This window comes from Leishmania martiniquensis, chromosome 34, assembly GCF_017916325.1.
Source record: "Leishmania martiniquensis isolate LSCM1 chromosome 34, whole genome shotgun sequence".
Lineage (NCBI taxonomy): Eukaryota > Euglenozoa > Kinetoplastea > Trypanosomatida > Trypanosomatidae > Leishmania > Leishmania martiniquensis.
The window spans coordinates 1,478,411-1,496,649 of NC_090169.1; the positions used below are offsets into that span (position 1 = coordinate 1,478,411).

An 18,239-nucleotide genomic window follows, 5' to 3' on the forward strand; every position below is an offset into this window, starting at 1 on the left:
GCAGGTAGGAACACGTTAGGCTGCCTCGAGACGGAGCCGTTGCGCTCCTCCTTTCTTTCGCGCCGGGATGCTCCTCGTGTGCGTGGAGAACAGAGTAAAGGAGACGAGTGACCGCTACCGAATGTGCGCGAAAAGGTGCCCAGAATGACTACATTGTTGTGCGCGGTTTCCTACGTTGTGCCTTGCTCGCCTCGGTGAAGCCCCCGAAGTGCGTGTACGTGCGCCGTGGGCAAAAAAGAACTCTCCAAGCATGCTCATAATGCCGTACATTGCACGACCACGACGAGGCTTCGCCGCCCGCCCCTCCCCGCCTCTCTCTCGCGCGCTCTCGGCCCGGTCACGCAGGCCCTCGTCTCGTCCGGTGGTGCGAGGCAGCCGCAGAGGCACGCGGCATGCGGGCACGCGCTGACTCGGCCTCATTGCCCCCCCCTACACACACACCTCGCTGGTCGCCACCTGCTCCGATCCCCTCGGGGTGGCTCAGACTCCGCACACACCAACGGGCAGCGCGAGGGCGAGGTGAGGTGCGACCGGGCCACGCCGATGCCGTGCCCATTGTATGGGTGGCGCACACATACGCACTCCCACAGGTTGCTCCGACTCAGCGGCGTGGAGCCCCTCGCATCCCACACACCCGCAGCGGTGAGCGACTCTGACGTCGCTACCTCCGTGTGTGTTTGTGTGGTCGACCCTGCTGTCACCACCTGCTGAGGCAGCCCGGCGTGGGCAGGGAGGTGCTGCGGCTTTCTTCCCCCCCCCCACCACAAGCGCACCGATTGTGGGTATGCTGGGTAAGTAGGGGTGGTGGTGGGCCTCTTGCGGTGCCACGCCTACGCGGTGCGTGTGTGTAATGGTACCTCGTCGCCATGAGTGTGCATGTATTGCTGACAAGCCAAAAAGACAAGGAAGAAGGCTAAATACGTAAAGGAGCCTTTCGTCGAGTTAGGCGCTAGCAGCGAGTCTCTGCGAGACACAACTAGTTGACCAGGGTGCTGCGCTTGCGCTTCACAGTGCTGCTCATAGGGCTTCTAATTGCTTGGGGAGCACTGTAGGCGCTCACCTTCTCAAGATGCCGAATGGGATCCTCGGTGAGTAGGCCACTCAAGCTTGTGACTCCATCTCAGAGAGCGCGCAGGAAGCTCTATGTTTTGGCACAGCCCCATTCTTCATCGAGAACCCGTTTATCTCCTCACACGTGCCGGTACGAAGCCTTTCAGCCTGCTTGTGCGAGGCGAGTGGGCTGCTCGTATACCCCTCATCGATGAAGATGCGGCGTCTCGCATCTTTTTTTCTTTTCGCCCTCTCATGTACCCCTTTCAGCGGCAATGGGAGGCGCCCGCGTGCCCGCCCTGCTCACATCCTGCTCTGAGGTTTTTTTTTCATAGTGTTCCTCTCGTTTCCACCAGTTTTCCTCGGTTCCGTTATGTGCATTTCATTTTCGTCGATCGGCCGCGATGAATCGAGTGGCGTGCAACTCGTCAGGCATCTCTTCATGCCATCGCCGCGTCACAAGAAGTCACTGAAAGCGATTGCCGGCGAGGGCTCTGAATACCAAGCCGTTTTGTAGGGCGAAGGGCTCGTGCACGCACCCTCGTGCCCGTCAGTTGCCGAATATGTGCGGGCGCTGGCGCACGTGCCGCCCTCAGACCTCGCGCCACTTCTCTCGATTCAAATCAGGACGCACATCTGCATAGATGCACTCGTAGTTGTGGGATCATCGACCTTCCCCCCTTCCCCTCTTCTCCCTCTTCCACCCCCCTCTCCATTGGTCATCTGCCTGTGCACAGCGCAATAGGTTGCATACACCTCCCCACTTCCGTTGCAGTGACTGGAGAGGTAGATGGTGCTCCGGCTCTCTTTTCGGTATGCACTTCTCTGAAGCGTCATGGATGCGGCACAGTGAAGCATCACTTGCCGCGCAGGAACTGAACTCGTTGCCTCATACTGATGGTAACAGCAGCGCGAGGCGTTGTGAGCCACCATCAGGGCAGCACAAGCGCGCGAATGCGTTTGCGGCGGCGCATGTGCATGCATCAAGCAGCGAAACGGGTGTCGCGGGCCATGCAGGTCTTTGCACGCGCCGACGTCGTGGCGCTCTTCTGGCGGAACTTCAGTGCCTTTGCGCCAAGGCGAACGCAATTCTTGTGGAGCGATGGTTCTTACGGTGGGGCCTTTACGCGGTGCGCCGCGCTGCCTTGAAGAGCATCCAGTATCGAGCGCAGGCTGTTTTGTGGCGCCGCGTGGGATCGAGGTGCTTTTCGTGGTGGCGTCTGGTGACGGAGCGGCGCATGTGCCGCGAGGTGCTCCACCAAGAGGCCGCTATGCGAGAACGTGTGACGTTGATGGACGGCATCTGCCGTGTAGCGTGGGATAAATGGCGGCGATGGGCGCGAGCAACCGCATGGCAACGGGCGAGGGCTAAGCGTTTGGGGCTGGTGAACCGAGAGCGCCACGTGCAGTTCCGATATTACATGTGGACGCGCTTTCCGCGCCGGTGTCGCCAGGTGCGGGCGGTGGAGCAGATTCGATTTTCCGCGGAGCGATCGCTGGCCCGCTTTACTCTGACTCGTTGGCAGCTGCACACACTCGAGAGCTACCTGACCTTTCCACTGCAGGTGCGGTCGGCGCAACAAGTGGCCGCGGTGGCATTTTGCGCGTGGCAGCGTCGGGCACGTACTAGGGCTCACCTGCGCTTGATACACCAGGAGGCGCTGCTAAATCTGGCGCAGAGCGGCTTTGCGCGGTGGAAGTGGTGGCTTCAACGGCGGATACAGGCAGCGCTGTTACGAAAAGCGAACGAGGATCGGCTTGTGCGGCGCATCTTTTCGCATTGGGTGTGGCAGCATCAGCTCCGTGCGTTGGATTACGAGCGCTACATCGCACTGCACCATCTCCCACGCCTCTTTTCTTGACATCCGCCACTCTTTCATAGCGCCTGTGGTGGGGAAGCGTGATGAGAAGTGCAGAGGGCTGCCCATCGACGACGGGCCGTGTCGGCGTGCAGACAAGGCACGAGGGCCCGTACGTATCAACGCAACAACTCACACATATGACTTCGTTTTTCGCTACAAGGGTAATGCGGCCGCAAGACGGACGCTTGGGGAGAAAGCATGAACCTTGCAACCGTGTAGAGCGTGATGAGTGGTGACAGGAGTGTCCCCCTCCCCACCAACGCCCCTACATATCGCTCCCTACCGGAAGAGGTGTCGACAAGCACGGCAGACGTCACCTTCTCTGAACTGTCGTCGCAGTGCCAATACCACAAGTTGACTGCAAAGGCGCTGTCTTTGTGTGCGTCACATCCTGACCAGCCTTTTTTTCCCCTCTACCCTGTGGCTCTGGGTGTGCTATGTCCGGCTGCCTCACCACCCAAGGCGAAATCTCCATCTCACCCCCCTTCCTTCCCCTCCCACCGCCCGTACGGGCCTTTCCACGGTACGCCCGCAGCTTTCTCTCTCCCTCTCCCTCTCTCCCCCTTCTCTCTCTTTCATGCGCTCAAAGCTCAGTGGCGGGGCAGAAATGTCGTCTGTGACGGCGATGCTGTCGCAGCAGCTGAGGGAGCACCCGTTCCACATTTTACTGGAGCTTTTCTTCGCCGCCGCTCTCGCTTATCTTCTGCAGCAACGCTTCCGTCGCCGCAGGAAGCCAAAGACGCTGAATCCGATGAGCACGGTGACCCTTGAGGAGCAGGAGCGTCGCCTTGCCGCCTTCCAGTCGGCTCCTTTCCGTGCAGAAAGCCCGGTGACGTCGAACGTGCCTGTGCCAGAGTACCACGGACTGATTGAGGTTGTGGGACGGAGGGGGAGCCACATCACCATCCTGCGGTCCGGCTCGCCTGAGGCGGAGGAATGCCTGGACTTGGCCACGTACGACTTCCACTCGTTCTCGACGCTGCCGGAGATTGTCGAGGTTGCGCGGGCAACCGTGAACGCTTACGGCGTTGGCAGTTGCGGGCCCCGCGGCTTCTACGGCACCATCAAGCCGCATCTTGTGGTGGAAAAAGACCTGGCCACGTTCTTGAACACGGAGGAGGCGGCTGTGTACAGCTTCGCATACGCCACCGTTTCGACCCTCATCTCGTGCTTCGCCAGCCGCGGTGACTACCTTGTGTATGACGATGGCGTGAGCTGCTCCGTGATCGATGGCTGCAGGCTTTCTCGCTCGAATATTCGCTCCTACAAGCATTGTGACATGAAGAGCCTGGAAGAGCAGCTGAAGGAGGTGGAGGCGAAGGACGGGTGTCAAAGTCCGCACCGCCGCTTCGTTGTAACGGAGGGCCTCTTCTCACTCACCGGCGACATCTGCCCGCTAGCAAAGATCTTGGAGCTATGCCACAAGTACAAATTTCGGCTTGTGCTCGAGGACAGCCATGGATTCGGTGTGCTAGGCAAGTCGGGACGTGGCACCCCGGAGCAGTTCAACATTCCAACGATGGATGTCGACCTGTACATTGGCAGCCTGAGCACGTCTATGGGCGCCGTCGGTGGCTTCTGCGCGGGCTCATCGATCGTGGTTGATCATCAGCGTCTCGCCGCCACGGCGTACGTTTTCTCGGCGTCGCTTCCCCCCTACATCACGGCCTCCGTATCACAGTCGCTAGCAGTCCTGACTCGTGATGAAACATTGGTGGCCAACCTGCAAAAGCATGCGAAGCGCATGCGTAAATACCTCCGCGAGGCGGGCTTCAATTCAAAGAAAATCAAGCTTCTGGACTGTATCGATGATGTGTCTCCGGTCATTGTACTGGCGGTGGAGCCGTCGTACGTCGAAAGCGAGGGGCTCGCGAAGGTGGAGAGTCGTCTCCAACGCGTCATCAACGCTCTGCAGAGGAAGAGGGTGGCCGTTATACGAAATGTCTTCACCACAGATGAGCCGGTGAAAATGTGCTCGGGGCTGCGCATCTTAGCTAAGAGCATGGCGACAGAGGACGAGGTGAAGGCGGCGCTGAAGGAAATCGAGGCTGCCGTGAAGGCTGAGTTTCCGTAGCTGATGCCGCAGTGGTGCGGCCGAGAGAGGCACGCGCGCGTGTTGCCGTTTGCGTGTCTCACGATGGTGGTGGTGGAAGGGAGAGGTGCACGCCACTCACGACCACCTTTGCTCTCCTGCAGGGGCTGATATGGTCCAGTGGGAAGGAGGCACCGTGAGCTATGAGCGCTCTGCTGTATCCACGTCTCTTACGAGTGGTGCTTTCGTGCCTCCTATCACGCACGGAAGGGTTGTCTCGGCTCAAGGGCGCGCACGCGGCGGCAGGAACGTTTCCCCTTTTATCCCTATCAGTGGTTTCGCACTCGTTTCTCTGCAGTCGCCAGCGAATCCCTGAACGCGCCACAGTCGCACTCTCCAGACAAAGAAGGAGCAGAAAGCGTCGCTCACGAGCGGCACGTGCCGATACGTACACCGCGTGCCGCGAGGCGCTGCAGAGAGCTGCACAGGCGCAGGTGATGGAAGAGAGGCGAGCGGGGAATGCGTGGCCTATACGCACATGCTCAGTGGCTGCCGCCTTTTCACGCGGTCTATGCAGGCCAAGCCACAGGCAGCCAGGTGCAACGCTCGTCACCTACCACGAATATGTCTCTATTGGCCTGTCTAGCTCACGATTGACGTCACAGATGCACATCTTGCTCGAGAAAACACGATGTGTGACGCGGCATCGCTGTTGCCGCTTGTTCCCTTTCCATTCGTCTTTTTTTTTGTGGGAGTGGTGATGTTCTTGGAAATGTTTTCGTGCCAGCTGCATCGTCAAAATGGCGAACACACACCCACTGTCGTCTTCTTAAGGGTCTTCAGCTTATCAGCCCCACATCACACGCGCGTCTCTCCTGCTCTGTTGTCGGCCTCTGCCTCTCCCTTTTTTTGTTTATCGTTGTCGCCTTCTGCGCCTTTGTAATGCCTTTGCCTTTCCCTCTCCCTATGGTGCTGAGCGTCGCCGCCATTTCTACCTTTCCCCGTCCCCCCTTCCTCCCCCTCCCCCTCATCCTCTCCCCCTATGTGCCCTTCATCTTGCCAGAATTCTGTCCTGCGTTGCCAGGTTTCAACAACGGATCCTTGGTGAAGTGGGCGGGTGAGGATGTCAAGAGCAGGAAGAAGAAAAAAGAGTTACTCGCCACCGCAGATAGAAAGGGGGGCGCGCTTACTCGTCTCACGACGTCGCTACCCATCCAAATAGCGTTTGCGCCCTTCAGCTTTCGTTCCATCGAATGGCGGAGCGCATGGCGCTGTCGTGGTGGTGCCTCTATCCGTCGCTTCCCACACATGCAGCCGCAGCGCCGTCCCCTGACATGGCGGGGTGTGATGGCACCGTGACAGACGAGCCAGTGAGCCTCTGTGTGTGTTTTTTTTTGTGGGTGCCTGCTGGGAGCCGCGCACAGAGAGCGCGGCTCCCATCTCTGCAAGATTCCTCTACTCCGTTCTCTTCTACATCTTGTCCTTTGCTTCTTCCCTTGCTAGCATCACTCCAACCCCGCTTCCTCTCTGGTGCGGGATTGCCCTCGTTCATGACGCTGAACGGACCGGGCTTCGTTTCATCCGATTGTGCCTGGTCAAGCGCCATCGAATCCACAGCTCGATTTGTGAGCAGAAAAAAAACGAAAACAAAAACAAAAGGAGGAGGAGAGGAGGAGGTGCGAGGGCGTACCTCTAAACATTCCGCTGCTATCTTCATTGGTGGGCTTTTTGCTTTTCGTTACAGGGCTTGTGCGCATTCCCTCCCCCTTTCGCTACCGCCGCCACAGTGATCGCTTCTATTCTTTTCTTTCTCTGACCCACACGCCCACACATAGTTGGGCATTCCCGTCTTACCCTGAGAAGCACCTCCTAAATTGTGCACATTATTGCTCACATGATTTTTTCTTTACTCTTTCTTTTTCCGCTATTCCCCTCCCCCACCCTCTCTCTCTCCCTCTCTCCCTCCCTCGTTGGATCGCTGCTTCAAGAGGTACCCTCGATTCATCACTGTCCTCACTCTGCAGACGCCGAAAGAGACGCGCGGCGGTGTCACCTGTGCCGCACTCGTTTAGGTCTGGCTTACGTCTGCTCTCTCGTTTCCTTTGTCGCCCTCCTCCGTACATTCACCATTGCCATAAGGACGCTCTCCCACGGCTGACTCACGCAATCGCCCGTTATCCGGCGAATCGCGCGCCGGATTATTATTTCTTCCCGCCTGCACTGTGTCTATCCCCCCTTCCCCCCTTCTGTGCATTTGGCTTTGCTCCGCCTTCTTCCCTCATTCTCCCCCTCTCCCCCTCTCCCTTTCTCTCTCCCCCTCTCGCTTCTGTGTTGGACACGCGCGAGCCCCTGCCCTCACCGTCACCCACGTTTGGTCTTCATCTTTGTTGTATGTGTCATTGCGTATCATCCATTTACCCTCCATCGTCGGTGATCCCGTTGAAAGAGCGTCTTTGTGCCTTCCCCATCACCTTCGTCATCGCCGTCCTTCAATCCATCCTTTCCCGCGTCCCCCCTCCCCCCTCCCCACCACACGTGCGCGCTTTTCTCTTCCTTTTCCCTTGACGGAGGCGGGCTGCATCTGCATCAAAGGCGTTTCTTTCTCTCTGCTGTGTTTGTGCGAACCTCTTCTGAGAACACGGTCCTCTCTTACTTGTCGGCCTCCCTCATGCCACTTTTCTACCCCCGCTTCACCCCTCTCCGCCCATTCTCTTGCCATTGAGCTTGTTGTCCCTCCCCACCCTTCTCCCACACAATTGCCCGTCCCCCACCCCCTCCCCGACCTCGCGTTAGCACCGCATTTCCTTCGCCCCGTTACTTCGGCGTGTTGCGCATCTCTCCCTTCTTTTGTGTTTTCTTCTTTCTCCCCCTCTCTGTTTCGCGTCTCTCCCCCCTCGCGCATAAGCCTCGCTGCCGCCGCCGCCGCGCTCGCAGTTCCAGTCTAAATAGTCTGCTCGTGCGCTTCGGCCTCCGCTCTCCTCCCCCCTATCGTTCTGAGGCGGGGTGTGTAGTCCACCGCTCTAACCGCAGCCAGAGGCGGAGGATTCACAGGTTTCCACCTGGGCCTCAGCTTGCCGCTTAGGGGTGGGGGGAGTAAAGACACCACCAGCAAGTATTCGTCGAGGGTGGAGCGTAATGGTCTTGCCTCCTGCTTTGCGTCTAGGCCCGCATGAGGTGAGGATCCTCCCTATTTGTCGCAGCGCGGAGATCGCGCCCGGCGTGCGCCGCTGCAGTGACAGTCTCCTAACAGCGTTCTGCTTTGTCGGTGAGCTTCAGCCAGACGCCGCTGAGGGGAGCGGCGAAATCAGCGACGCTGCCGGTGACTCGAGTAGTCGGGGAGTGCCCATCCTCTGGTACTACTCGCCGCTTTTCCAGTATGAACGCAAGAGAATCCGGGTCGAGGAGGGCGTAGTCGAGGCGGCGTTGACGAAGACCGTGGCGGCGTACCAGCATCCCGTTGTGAACTCTCCGTCACTCGAGCTTGGCGGCGCAGAGGCGTACGAGTGCAAGGGCTCTTGCCCAGTGCGGCGGAGTGAGGCGCCGAGCGCGGCGCTAAAGGTGGCGTGTGTCCCTGCTGTTCCAGCGCTCTATCTTCGTGTTGGCAGCTCTACAACATTCCGCGAGTATGGACTGGTGATGGAAGAGCGGCAAAGTGCAGCCCTCGGCGCTTCTGCAGAGCCGTGCACACAGGGAGGTGCCGATGTGACCGGTGGCGGCGATGGAGAACGATCAGAGCGTGCAGCCCGCAAGCCGCCGTTTTTTGCACCCCTGAAGCCGAAGCGACCCTCACTCAGACCGATCGACAGGCAGCTTCATGGCAGCGATCTTCAAAGCATGCTGAGGCTTCTCCACAGGCAGACTAATTTCCTGCACCGAGGCAGCCCCCTCGTCAGTGCATTGGCACAAGTTGGCGGTGCGCAGGTGGAAGATTTGGAGGAGAAGTCGCGGCAGCCGAGATCACCCAGCAAGGAAGCTAGCAGTGCTCTTCTAGCCGCACCGTTTCTGCGTTCAGAGAGCGATGGGGACGATGGGCCACACGAGTTCGCGGCGTCCGTCTCCCTCTCACTCGTCCGCGAGGAGGAAAGGCGCGCATCATGCTGTGAACCGCGTGCTGAGCAGTGGGTGAAGCCCGAGGTCTGTGCGTGCAAGGATGTCCCGCGCGGCAGCTACCGTGTCGACGGCGCCGGCAGCTCCAGCGTGTCTTCAGCGCTCTTTTCCAGGTCTCTCTTGTGCTTGGCATTCCCCGATCCGACCAGCGAGCTGAGCACGCTGGGCTCCGTCGAGGCAGAGACGGACGACTTCCACTCCTGCTCAACCGGACCCAGCGACTCGTGTGACCGCCTCCTCAACAACGCGCACTTACACTCGTTGGCGGTCACATGTCTTGCGTTCGACACTTTTACCCCGTTGACGATGGGTGCGTCTTGTCCGACGCCTCCGGCAGCGCCGAAGCCGCGATTTGCTCGTCGACTTCCGCTTCACACGTTCGCCAACAACAACAAAGGCTTACCGCTCTCCACCCACGCGCTACATGCGCCCGCCGTCCAAGGAATCTGGCCAGAGCGGGAGTCAGCGATTGCAGCCACACCGCAAATATCACGGTAGAGACCTCACTGCGCTTCAGGCAAGCGACAAACCTATCATGAACGTTGCCCGTGTATGCTGCGTTGGCTGAGATGACTGGAGGGGACGTGGACGGAAAGGCTGCAGTGTCTTCTTCATCGTCTGTGTTGCTTCCGTCTTTTTTGTTCTCCGTGTGTGTATACCCTTCCGCGCCGCGTCGCCTCTTCTTGTGCCCTCCTCCCCTTTTTTCCATTCCTCGCGTTTCTCTTGGGCTCAGAAACCACTCTTGCTGGAGGGCTCATGTGCAGTGGGTATGGGTGGGCCTTGTCGTGGCCTCTTCGCGTATGCGCCACGCATGCGTGCCCATCTCTCTCTCTTTCTCTGTGTGAATGTGTTTATGTGTGGCCTCTTGTGCTTTCGGGCGCCTCACCCCCACAAGAGGCTGTCCATGGAGTAGCGAAGGCCGAAACGAACTGCAAGGCTAGTCAAGGACACGTAAACGCAAGAGATTAGTTTAGATGGGCACCGGAAAGGAGAGGAAAGGAGTGTGTGTGTGGTGGTGGTGATGGTGTTTGGAGGGGGGGCAGGGGAAGACCAATGCAGAATCTGAAGTCTCCAACACTTCTCCTCCTCTCTCCTTCTGTCGTATGTGAAGACATTTTTTCGTGTTGGCCGCTGAGCGCATTGCGCTTATTCTTTTTTATTTTATTTTTTTGCTGCTCTTTTGTTGTTGAGTTTGCGTGCGTGAAGGGCGCTGAGTGCTGCAACACTGCCGCCTCGAAGTGGGGGCCTCATATGTGTCTGGCGTGTGTGAGAGACACTGTGGCGTTGTGTGTACTCTTCTTTCATGAGGTTGCTGCACCTTATGTCGCTTCGGTTTTGGCTGCACTCGCTGGCCTCTTTGGGTTTTGTTGTGAGGCGAGCGCACCCCACTTTCTGTGGGCGTGTGTGTTGTGGGTGTGGACTTGTTTGGTGCTCACCACCTCATGAATTGTCACCTCTCTCTCTGCTCTCTACTCCTCTGTCCGCATTCCGTTTACACTTTTGGTACTATTCCAGTGCGACATTGTCTTGGTGTGTCTGTGCGCACGCGAAAGGCGCTTGATGCTCTCTTTTTGTGCCTCTTCATTACTCGCGCGAATGCTGATGATGGAGGTGTCGGAGGGGTCGGTGAAGCTCGCGCTGTCGTACTCGTGTCTGTCGTCCCTTCTCTTTGTGGGCGCTGTAGGTGTGTCACGCAGGATGCGCTGCCGTCATTGAAGGGCGCCCTGCTCTGGGGGCTCCATGGTCGGGTGCGCCACCACACCCGTCCTCCACCCCCCATCCCTCCCTCTCCGCTGTTTTCACGTGATTTTCTCTCCCACTTCGTCACTGCGTGTTTTCTCATCCTCATTTTTGAAGGTTTGCTGTCGCCCCTGTCAGCGCTCCTTTGGGCCTCTTCGAGTGCGTCTTCTCCGCATGGACCCCGGCAGCAGTGCACAAGATGTCTGCCGCAGAGAGCGGCCTTAGTCCCGCTCAGGGGTAACACCTACACCTGCAGATAGTATACCGTGCGCTCTTGAAGTGTGTCCGTGTGGGTTTTTGGGTGCGGGTCTGCATTTTGTCTTGTGGCTCGCTTGCCCACTTTTTTTTTCCACGTGGGAAGTATGAGCACTCCTCTTTCGCGTTGGTCTGCTTTTCTTGACACGTGGCTGCGTGACGGCAGCGGTTACCGCGCTTTCCTCAGTATTCCAACTGTGCCATCTTCGCGTTGGAGCCACAGCAGCGCGCTTTCAGACGAGAGAAAGCATCACCGTTGCCGCTCGGAACGCTGCAGCCCTACGGGTGCCGTGCTTCCGAGCGCTGGTCATAAGCGAATGAAGGTGCTTGTGTCATCTCTTTTGCCTCTCTCACGCTCCCGCCGCATATATCGCAGATGTAGGCCCTCTCATGGTGCTAGGCGCAGCTGCCCGTACATCTTCGGTGCCGCTCGTATGTGCCTCTACGTACGCACTGGACGCGAGGCGGTTCAATCACTTGCCTTTTTTTCTCACGAACTCTCGCCATTCTCTTTCACTTCTGCACGTCCCTTGCTCTCGCCATCACTCTTTCTTGATGCCCCAACGAACGATAGCGCAGGTGCGTGTGAGCCGAGGAGCGTGAGCTTGGACGCGTGCTGCGCATCGCCGGCATCCTCTCCCTCTGTGCACACGCCTGTGCATTTCTGCTCCACTCATACAGACAAGAAGCCCATCAACGCGCACGCGAGTAAACTCCTCCCTCTGCTCTTGCGCCGGCAGGTGAGCGAAAGAACAGCAGCCATTATCCGCTGGTGTGCTGTCTCGACGCACTTGTTTTTCACACGCGCCTCTCTGTCGCGTATTTTTTTTTTCGTTCTCCACAAAGGCGAACGTGCGCGAGAGATCTCACGTCATGTCGAGACTGCTTGCGCGGTGCACAACGAAGAGAGAAGACAAAAATCCGCACGCCCACACATCTCCTTTGCCATAGAAGGCTGCTTGGGAACAGTACTTGCGGCACACCATAGAGTGCGTCTCACCCACACGTGTCTTTCTCTATCATAGCTATCTTCGTCCTCTGACTTGTGGTCGCCCACTCGATCGAATACGTCCTTTCGGGTGATATCCAGCCAGCGCACCCCTGTCTCTTGTGCTACCAAGGCTCAGCTGTTGGGCTGCAGTTAAGCTCCTCACTGCTTCCTCACCCTAGGCCTCAGTTTTCTTGTGCTCTCCGGCTGTCTTCTTCAGCGCTACCCCTTATCCCCCACTCCGACGTCGTTTCGGCAGCTGTCCAGATGAATGGCGCTCGCCGATTCTCAGCTGCGCCGGTGAACTTTGACCGCTTCATCGTGCTGGCCCGCTCGTACTCGCGCAGCTTGTCGCCTGACAAAGAGCTTGACCAAATGCTACGACCTTTTGAGGGTCGGGCGACGACAACGACCAACACCGCCACACGCGAGTCCACAGCCAGTCGAGTGAGGACTCCGCCGCCGCGCCCTCCGACGTTGTGCAGGGATGAACTTGCTTGCAAGGAGCTCGTTGCCACGCAGGTGCTGCGTGGGAAGCCTTACGGGGGAGTCACGCGTTCCGCCTTGGCGACGCTGGGCACGGCAGCAGACAAGACTCTCTTCTCCACTCGCGCCACGACGTCCATGTCGCGAAACGCTTCTGGCTGTGCAGCCGAAACGCCCTCTGTTATTTTCGCCGGCTCCTCTGACTCCGCCAACGGCGGCTTCCCTGTTGGAGAGGAGACACAGGAGCTGGGGTCGAGTACCTACTCGGTAGACGATGTGGACCCTCTTCTTCGCGCGGTCCTGCAACTCGGCAGTCCCCTCTATGATCCTGTCAAGCGGCAGTTTGTGTGTTGGCGACTGCATCGTCTAGAGAAACGGCCACGCACTGCCTACGGCAGCGTCGACGGGGTCAGCTGTGACTTTTGCGGCCACACCGATTGGCTTGAGAAAGGCGAACGAGCGAGCAATCCTCCCCCGATGAGCGCGAGTTTGGTGACCGCGAAGGAGGAAGAGGAGGGCGCAAAGTCGCGTTTAGTCGTCGTGCCGTCCCCCGCGCGTTCTCGCTGTTTCTACCACTGCTCCGCCTGTCTGGCGGACATATGCTGGGCGTGCCTTGAGGAGATTCGGTCAGATGAGCGATTCCACATTCCCTGCCTGAAGTGCCAGCGCTGTGGAGGCTGCGAAACGCGCCAGAATGCGCCTATGCATCGGTGCACGGAGCTTATGCTCATCTCCGACGATGACGACGAAGGCGAGGTAAGCGCAGGCGTGCAGCCGTTGCCTGCCCCGCGAGGCAGGCATGCCGACGCGTCTGAGGCACCGCCAACAACGCCACCGTTGCTATCACCACCAGCATCACTGACGAGGGCACCACCAAAGCACAAGGGCGTCCCGATCGGCAGCCCGGTCCGTCTCGGTCTCTCCCGGAGACATCGGCAGGCTGCCAAAGAGCAAGCGGCGCCAGTCCCTGTGGAAGCCGCGCAACCCGAGAGGAGCGCCAGCTCAGCACCCCACCAAAAGCGTAAGCGAGCTTCGCCCGGGACGACCGCAGTTACAAAGCCGCGCATTGAGAAGGAGGCCTATGCGAGGGCCGATACATATCCTCTCGGTGACGCCAGCGACGAGACTCACCGGCCGCTGCGGCAGGTGTCTGCGGGCGCTGTGCCTCGGCTGGCGCCATCAAGGCAGAAAGAGGAGGACATCTCAGACGGGGACGAATCGAGAAATCCTGTGGAAGCCGCTGTGCCCCCTTTCGCGCGGTACGAGGTGTACATCACCCCTCGCACAGCGGAGGAGGTAAGCGAGGTCGGGCGTATCGCCAGGGAACAGCACCTCGTCTGCTCGACGGCACCGTCGTTGGCGAGGGTGAGTGCGTTCTACTTTGCCACCCGTCTTGCTGCAGAGACATGCGTCGATCGCGCCAGCATGGCTTCGCTGGAAGCAATCCTGAAGCGCAATGTGAAACATGTGTGCCGCACGTTCCCTTCTCCGCATCCCTTCTGACCCCTGCCGAGAGCATCCTTCACCTTATCGATGAGCCACGCGTGCGCGACCCTCATCACAGCAGTTGCTGTGCGAGAAGAATGGAGGAGGAGAGGTCGCACGGCCGCCCCTCAGTGCGGAGGGGCGCCCGATGCGAATGTAATGATTGACTTTTGTTTCTTTGGAGGAGCACCCCTATGCCCGCGCATGTGCGCCTTGTCTCTCGCCGGCTGCCAGGCCTCTTCGGCCTTCCGTTTACCGGCTGAGCGTACACGTCGCCGCCCCCGCCTCATACTGGACCAACATGCCTTCTTGTGGCTTTCGACACACATGCCCGCGTCGTGCACGTGTAGAGGAGTAAGGAGTGCAATATAACTTCGTGAATGAAACTGCAGCACTTGTGGTGGCGGTTCGGAGGTGGACGTCGTCGTCGCCGACGGCGTTAGAGCGGCAAGACAGTCACCAGGAGGCGCGCACGTGCCTTTCGAGCAGGGAGGGGGGTGGGTGGGAATAACCCAATCCTGACGAGTCACGCCTGCGAAGCGAAGAAGTGCGGCTTCGATCCGTTGCGGTGTACAGTAGGCCTGACACCAATTGGCGATAGTGCAGAAGGGGGCCTCCCGTCCTTGTCCTCCGCGACTCTCGCCTTGCCACATTTCTGTATTCATTACTTTTGCGCTGCTTCCTTTCCCTTCCCCTCTCTCTCTATGAGTGAGTGGGCCACTGAGTTCTCATGACCTCGCCATGCGCGTGTCGTCCGCGTGCACGCTGACCTCTTTCGTTTTTTCTCTCTATTTCATTAAGTGACCGCCGCGCAAGCACGCCTGCTGCGTCGCCTCAAAGCCGAGACCGCCCCTTCACCACTTTCCTCCACCTGTTGCCGCGCGCGTTGTTCACGGTGGCCTTCCTCACACCGTGTGGTGGTGGCGTCCGTCTGTGCTCCTTGAGAGCTCACAAAGCGTACGCGTGCTCGCATCGAGACAATGTCTGTGGTGGAAGTGGGCACGTTTAGCGTCAGGGCCGGCTACATCGGCGACGCAACTTGTACTCGGTGCATCCCCGCACTGCGCGCCACGGCCGCGCCAGAAGAGGTGGACCTTTTCTCGCTTCTGTACGCTGCCAGCAAAAGCCTCGACCCTTCGCGGCTGTCATCACCTTTAGCCGTCGCAGACGGGGAAACAGACGGGGCAGACCGTGCGCCGATGGGCCACGACAGAGGCACTGCTTCAGGGGCCTTGATGCCGCTGTGGAGTCTGCGCCAAGTGGAAAGCTACCCGGAGGCACACATGGACTCGCTGCGCCGGCTAAAGCGCGACGTGCTGGAGATGAATGAACAGGATCCGCTCTGCCTCGTCTTGCCTGAGGTGTGGCACGAGCGGGCGGACGTTATGGAGGCGTTGTTTCAGCTCATCCTCGAAACCCCCGACCTGACAACGGCTCTCTACTCTATGCGGCCAAGCGTGGGGTGGACATTCGCGTCTGGCGCCGCCTCGAGCATCGTGCTAGATGTGGGTCACAGCCACACAACTGTTACTGCCGTCCTGGATGGCTACGCACTGCGCCACTCTGTCGACACAATTCCCGTTGGTGGCGATACAATCACTTCCCAGTACAGCGAGTTGCTTAGTGCACACCGGCCCGCTGTCGAGGCCGCCGCACCAGCTCTGTCGCACCGCACGGCGCGAGAGATCTACTGGTGTGATTGGGTGGCGGATGTTAAGCACTGCTTGGCGAACGTGCTCCCGTCTCAGGGTGGCACCGGCGGCGCTGTGTCTGCCTGTGGAAAGGCATCTGCGTCCTCAGCGGGCAAGGAGTCTGTGAAGCGCTTCGCAACCGACTTGCAGGCACCGGACGGCACACGGGTAAATATCGACGAGCGCGAAGCTGCACTTCCTTTTGAAGTTTTTTTCAGCACAGCCGGTGGCGGGAAGCGCAACGTGGCGACGCTGATGGCGACATGCAAGCGGCACATGGATCCGGAGTGGCAGCTGCACACGGTGCCCCATCTTCTGGCCGGTGCTGGTAGCCTTGTTCCTGGCTTCCAGGACCGCATGCTCGAGGAGCTGCAGGCCCAGGATTCGTCATACTTCCGCTATGAGCGAGACAGAGCGCTGAATGTGACGCTGACCGCCGATGGGGCGTGGGTGGGGGCGTCCATGGCTGCCTCCAGCTCTTCCTTTGAGCCACTGTGGGTCACGCGGGGGGAGTGGGCGGAGGAGGGCGCCTCGGTGCTCTACCGGAAGCTCTTCTACTAGAAGGTGGCGTGCAGCCCGCACCGCGGACTTCTCCCGCCCCAACTCCTTTTGTCACACTTGTTCTCACCACCCTCTCTTCAGACACTCACAGAGAGCTAAGGTGCCTCCAACGCATTGCCCCGATCGTTGTACGTCTTTTCGAGGCGCGGCCGTGCCTTCAGAGACAGAAAGACGGCATAGCTGTCTCAGTTGGCTTGGTGCTGGGCAACACAGAGTTTTCTTCTCCCCTGCTTATGGCGCTTGTGCACGGCCGTGTGCGTCTCTCCTCCACCTCTTCCTCTTCGCTTTCTAGCACCGATGGCACACAATATTGTATTCGGTCGCAGCCGCATGACGTCTCCCGGGGATGCATTGGCGCTGGAATGCTATGCTTGAAGAGTCTGAGCCGCCGCACCGCCTCCCTCCCTCCCTCTCTCCCTCCCTCTCTCTCCCTCTCTCTTTGCACGTTGCCTATTCGTTGCTCTCTTATCGTCCGCTCTCACCGTATGTTCGCAGCGCCGAATAAGCGACCGATGAAGGCCGTCGCTACACTGCACACGTGGAGCGCCAGGCGAATCTGTCGACGAGACAGCTCTTCAGCAGGGTGAAGCGAAACGGAACGGCCGTTTCACCTTCTGCTCCTCTGCGGTGTTGCTCATATGGTGTGAGCACCTCCTCCCTCGCTCTTCCCCTAAGGTCGGCCATCCATGACGGTGGTAGCAGTCATTCCCAACCCCGCTGCGTATCGGCTCCGCCTTCTCCCTTGTACTGCAGCCTCTCTTGCGTCTCGTGCATCGGCTTCGCTCTTCAACCTTCCTACTCCTCCCTGCAGAAAACAGCTCTCGGGCTGCCCGTGTGTGCAAAGGGTACGCGCACATTCCTCCTACAGCGGTGCGCGGGCGGCGGAGAGAACACCTCTGCCTTCGATACTTTTCTTAACCGCAAGCGGCGGAGGACTCTGCTCTTCCTTCTTCCCTCCTTCCCCAATACACAGCTGCTCTGTCGACCCGCCGGGGTGGCTGAGCCACCTCTCTCCCTTTCTGTGCAGCTCCTCCTGCCTTGCTCGGAGCCGTCAGAAAGACGAAGTTTCAGCAGCTCCCGGGATGTCGCTGAGGCGTGCCGGGGCAGCCTCGGTGATGGAGCGCCGCAGTGAGTGGATTGCTTCGCTGCGTTCCTCGTTGCCGCAGTTTACGAAGCGGTCCGCCGCACCGCTGGTGCGTGGACATGCCGCTGCTGTTATCGGCCCCGCACCCCGACGTGCTCTCGACGACGCTGTCAACTCTCTCACTACGACCTCCTCTTTGCTGTTGCCGCCCGAGTGGCGTGAACAGGCAACACAGCAGCTCATCACCACCCTGCACGGCATCGTGCCGCCGTCGCAGCTGAAGCAGACAGATTACTTTCTCTGCTCTCTCATCCACCCCTCCTATGTGCAGGCGAGCACGATGCGCTGTCAGAATGACTCGGTGTGCCGGAGGGCGCGACAAGAGCTTCGTCGCACGGTGTGCATGCCGCTGGAGTTGGCCATGGCCGGATCAAACACCTTGCGTCTGCTGAGTGAGTTGGCCCACTACGTGGAGCGAGGGGCGGTAGCTGCAGCCGCGTCTGCAAGGACGGGATCCGCCTTTCCGGCCGCACATGTCGGTGGAAAAAGCGAGGCTCTTGATTCGCCGAGTGGGCCGTCGTCGTTCGCATCTTACTCTCTCAACGCCTCGTGGCCCGAGCTGAACATCGCAGACGCCTCCGCATTCGAGCGCGCATTCCGGGAGTCTGGCCTCGAACCCTTTGTGCTTTACGATCAGAACTTCTTTGCCGGATCCTCGCCCTCTGCAGGTGGCGATGGCACAGTACCCAGCGAAGTTTGTTTGGCTGCCTTCACCGCTCTCTGTGGCAGTGTTGAGCTTGTCTCTGGATGGTCCAGCCTGTTGGAATTTGTGGACCGCGTGGCACGCGAGCAGCGTGGGCGCTAATAGCTTTCTGACGGCCACGAGTCGAAGAGTGCT

At 59.3% G+C, this 18,239-nt stretch overlaps 6 protein-coding genes across 6 annotated transcripts; all 6 read left to right on the forward strand.

Moving 5' to 3' along the window:
* Nucleotides 1-1,865: 1,865 nt before the first annotated feature.
* Nucleotides 1,866-2,912, forward strand: LSCM1_02400 (uncharacterized protein; the record flags this gene model as incomplete). The annotated part of the gene is made up of 1 exon (XM_067319983.1): nucleotides 1,866-2,912. One exon carries the CDS (start codon nucleotides 1,866-1,868, stop codon nucleotides 2,910-2,912), a length of 1,047 nt encoding a protein of 348 aa, XP_067175358.1.
* Nucleotides 2,913-3,519: 607 nt separating this feature from the next.
* On the forward strand, nucleotides 3,520-4,986 carry LSCM1_02401 (uncharacterized protein; the record flags this gene model as incomplete). The annotated part of the gene is made up of 1 exon (XM_067319984.1): nucleotides 3,520-4,986. One exon carries the CDS (start codon nucleotides 3,520-3,522, stop codon nucleotides 4,984-4,986), a length of 1,467 nt encoding a protein of 488 aa, XP_067175359.1.
* Nucleotides 4,987-8,079: 3,093 nt separating this feature from the next.
* LSCM1_02402 (uncharacterized protein) lies at nucleotides 8,080-9,549 on the forward strand (the record flags this gene model as incomplete). The annotated part of the gene is made up of 1 exon (XM_067319985.1): nucleotides 8,080-9,549. One exon carries the CDS (start codon nucleotides 8,080-8,082, stop codon nucleotides 9,547-9,549), a length of 1,470 nt encoding a protein of 489 aa, XP_067175360.1.
* Nucleotides 9,550-12,301: 2,752 nt separating this feature from the next.
* Nucleotides 12,302-14,023, forward strand: LSCM1_02403 (uncharacterized protein; the record flags this gene model as incomplete). Its single annotated transcript, XM_067319986.1, has 1 exon — nucleotides 12,302-14,023. The coding sequence occupies one exon, from the start codon at nucleotides 12,302-12,304 to the stop codon at nucleotides 14,021-14,023; it is 1,722 nt and encodes a 573-aa protein (XP_067175361.1).
* A 962-nt stretch (nucleotides 14,024-14,985) lies between these two features.
* Nucleotides 14,986-16,257, forward strand: LSCM1_02404 (uncharacterized protein; the record flags this gene model as incomplete). Its single annotated transcript, XM_067319987.1, has 1 exon — nucleotides 14,986-16,257. One exon carries the CDS (start codon nucleotides 14,986-14,988, stop codon nucleotides 16,255-16,257), a length of 1,272 nt encoding a protein of 423 aa, XP_067175362.1.
* Nucleotides 16,258-17,339: 1,082 nt separating this feature from the next.
* On the forward strand, nucleotides 17,340-18,206 carry LSCM1_02405 (uncharacterized protein; the record flags this gene model as incomplete). The annotated part of the gene is made up of 1 exon (XM_067319988.1): nucleotides 17,340-18,206. The coding sequence occupies one exon, from the start codon at nucleotides 17,340-17,342 to the stop codon at nucleotides 18,204-18,206; it is 867 nt and encodes a 288-aa protein (XP_067175363.1).
* Nucleotides 18,207-18,239: the final 33 nt, after the last annotated feature.